The 1,912-nt window shown below is 34.2% G+C and overlaps 1 protein-coding gene across 1 annotated transcript in view; it reads left to right on the plus strand.

The window, feature by feature from the left end:
• Positions 1–1,206, plus strand: part of LOC107562810 (glioma tumor suppressor candidate region gene 2 protein-like) — a gene marked incomplete at its 3' end in the record, with an annotated part of 6,256 nt that extends 5,050 nt beyond the window's left edge. Inside the window, exons 4-5 of the mRNA XM_016247534.1 lie at positions 847–1,055; positions 1,142–1,206. Of these exons, the coding sequence (XP_016103020.1) occupies positions 847–1,055; positions 1,142–1,206 (274 nt within the window). The remainder of the gene's footprint in view (positions 1–846; positions 1,056–1,141) is intronic.
• Positions 1,207–1,912: the final 706 nt, after the last annotated feature.

Below are 1,912 nucleotides of genomic sequence, written 5' to 3' on the forward strand. Positions count from 1 at the left end.
CAATATTTCATATCCCCATGTTTATATATTATTAATAATTAATAATTTTTTTTTAGAAAATAACCAATCGTTTCGCTAGATAAGACCCTTCTTCCTCGGCTGGGATCGTTTAGAGCCCTTTGAAGCTGCATTTAAACTGCATTTTGGAAGTTCAAAGTCAGGAGCACCATAGAAGTCCATTATATGGAGAGAAATCCTGAAATGTTTTCCTCAAAAAAACAATTTCTTTACGAGATAAAGAAAGACATGAACATTTTAGATGACAAGGGTGTTGAGTACATTATCTGTAAAAAAAAATTCTGGAAGTGAACTACTCCTTTAATGCAGCTTCACAGAAAGTTATGGTGTTAATATTTGTAATATCTTAATACCTTAGTCACATTTAGCAGATAAGCGCTGTGCTCTAATAGTTTCCATTTTGTGCCAACATAAACAGTCAAGAAGTTCAGAATTGCTATATAGTAAATATCACTTGTACTTGCAGATTCTTACGTATTCAACATTATATATTATCCTGTGCAATGATATAGGCCTAAAGAATCACACAGCCAAAATTAGCTATATAGCATGTATTTATTTGTGTTAGCGTATTGTATTTATGGATGCGGGTACAGATAGATATTCTGTATATTCAACTTTAAATATATCTCTGATCAATAATATAGTTTACATTTTGTGGTGATAGAAATGAGAAAGCAATTGAGATTTGCTATAAAGTGATGTTAAATATTAAGGGAAATTATTTAGAACCAAATAGTTGGATTTTATACTGCACACATATTAGGATAATTTGATCATCTCCAACCCTATTTTTACATGACCCTGATTCTCCTAATATTCTTTTAGTGTCTTGGCATTCCAGCAGCCCAATGCTAAAAAGCAGCGGCGCATATCAGAGAATGCAGCAAAGTTGGCGGCCATGGGAGTGTTGCCACGAAGAGAAAAGCTTCTTCAACTCCGAAGGGCTGCAGCCGCCTCTGGGGTGTCAGTTAAAGAACATCCAGTGGCCAATAATAATCCAGATAGAGCATTTTATGACCTGTGGAGTGCAGGCAGTGAGTAGAGTTAGTCTTTACACTTTCTCTTGTGATGTGATGTACGCAAGTGGCACAATATGACTTGTCTTCTCAATGTCCAACAGCACCAGAGACGGCTGATCCCTACTATCTTGAACAGACTAAGAAAAAGCTTGTCAAGGTGAGAACAGTGTGTTCTTTTCTGTTGTGATAATTCATAGCCATTTTGACAATGGTGTTGCTAGTGGCTGGCCAATATTTCAGTCATTATTTGGTATTTTGTAATTATCATTTTTTATTTCTTAATTATCAGTAATTACTTTTAATTATTTGGTATTTTTTAATTATTAATAATCGTCATCTGGTATTATTTTTTTAATCAAATGTTGTGAACAGGATTTTGACAGTACAGGTGTACAAGGAGTCCATTCTTACTAAAAAATACTACACTAAGACTATAAGAAGTAGAATCTAAAGTAGAAATGTTTTTGAAAGTTATTTATCTTTTATTTCCACAAATTTTTCTTAATATTTATTTTTAAACTCAAACTATTTCTTATTAAAGTGCCCCTATTATGGATTTTTGAAAATGACCTTTCATGCAGTGTGTAACACGTGAATGAAAACACCCTGCAAAGTTTTAAATCTGAAAGTGCACAGTGTATAAAGTTATTGTCTCTCAAAAGAAAGAGTAGACTCTGAATCATTGAAACGAGTCGTTTTTAAAACGAATCCCAAGCCGTTTCATGTTGAAGTCAACATGAAACATTTGCATATTACCCGCCCACTTGTTGGTCTTTTCGGGTTGGTCTGAATGAAAATGCAAATTCATTCTTTGCCACTAGGTGCTGCTTTAGGAGCGGTAAAATAGCGGTTTCCCCGTTAACGGCTGTAAA

Source organism: Sinocyclocheilus grahami, unplaced genomic scaffold, assembly GCF_001515645.1.
Source record: "Sinocyclocheilus grahami isolate Dianchi unplaced genomic scaffold, SAMN03320097.WGS_v1.1 scaffold841.1, whole genome shotgun sequence".
Taxonomy (NCBI): Eukaryota; Metazoa; Chordata; class Actinopteri; order Cypriniformes; family Cyprinidae; genus Sinocyclocheilus; species Sinocyclocheilus grahami.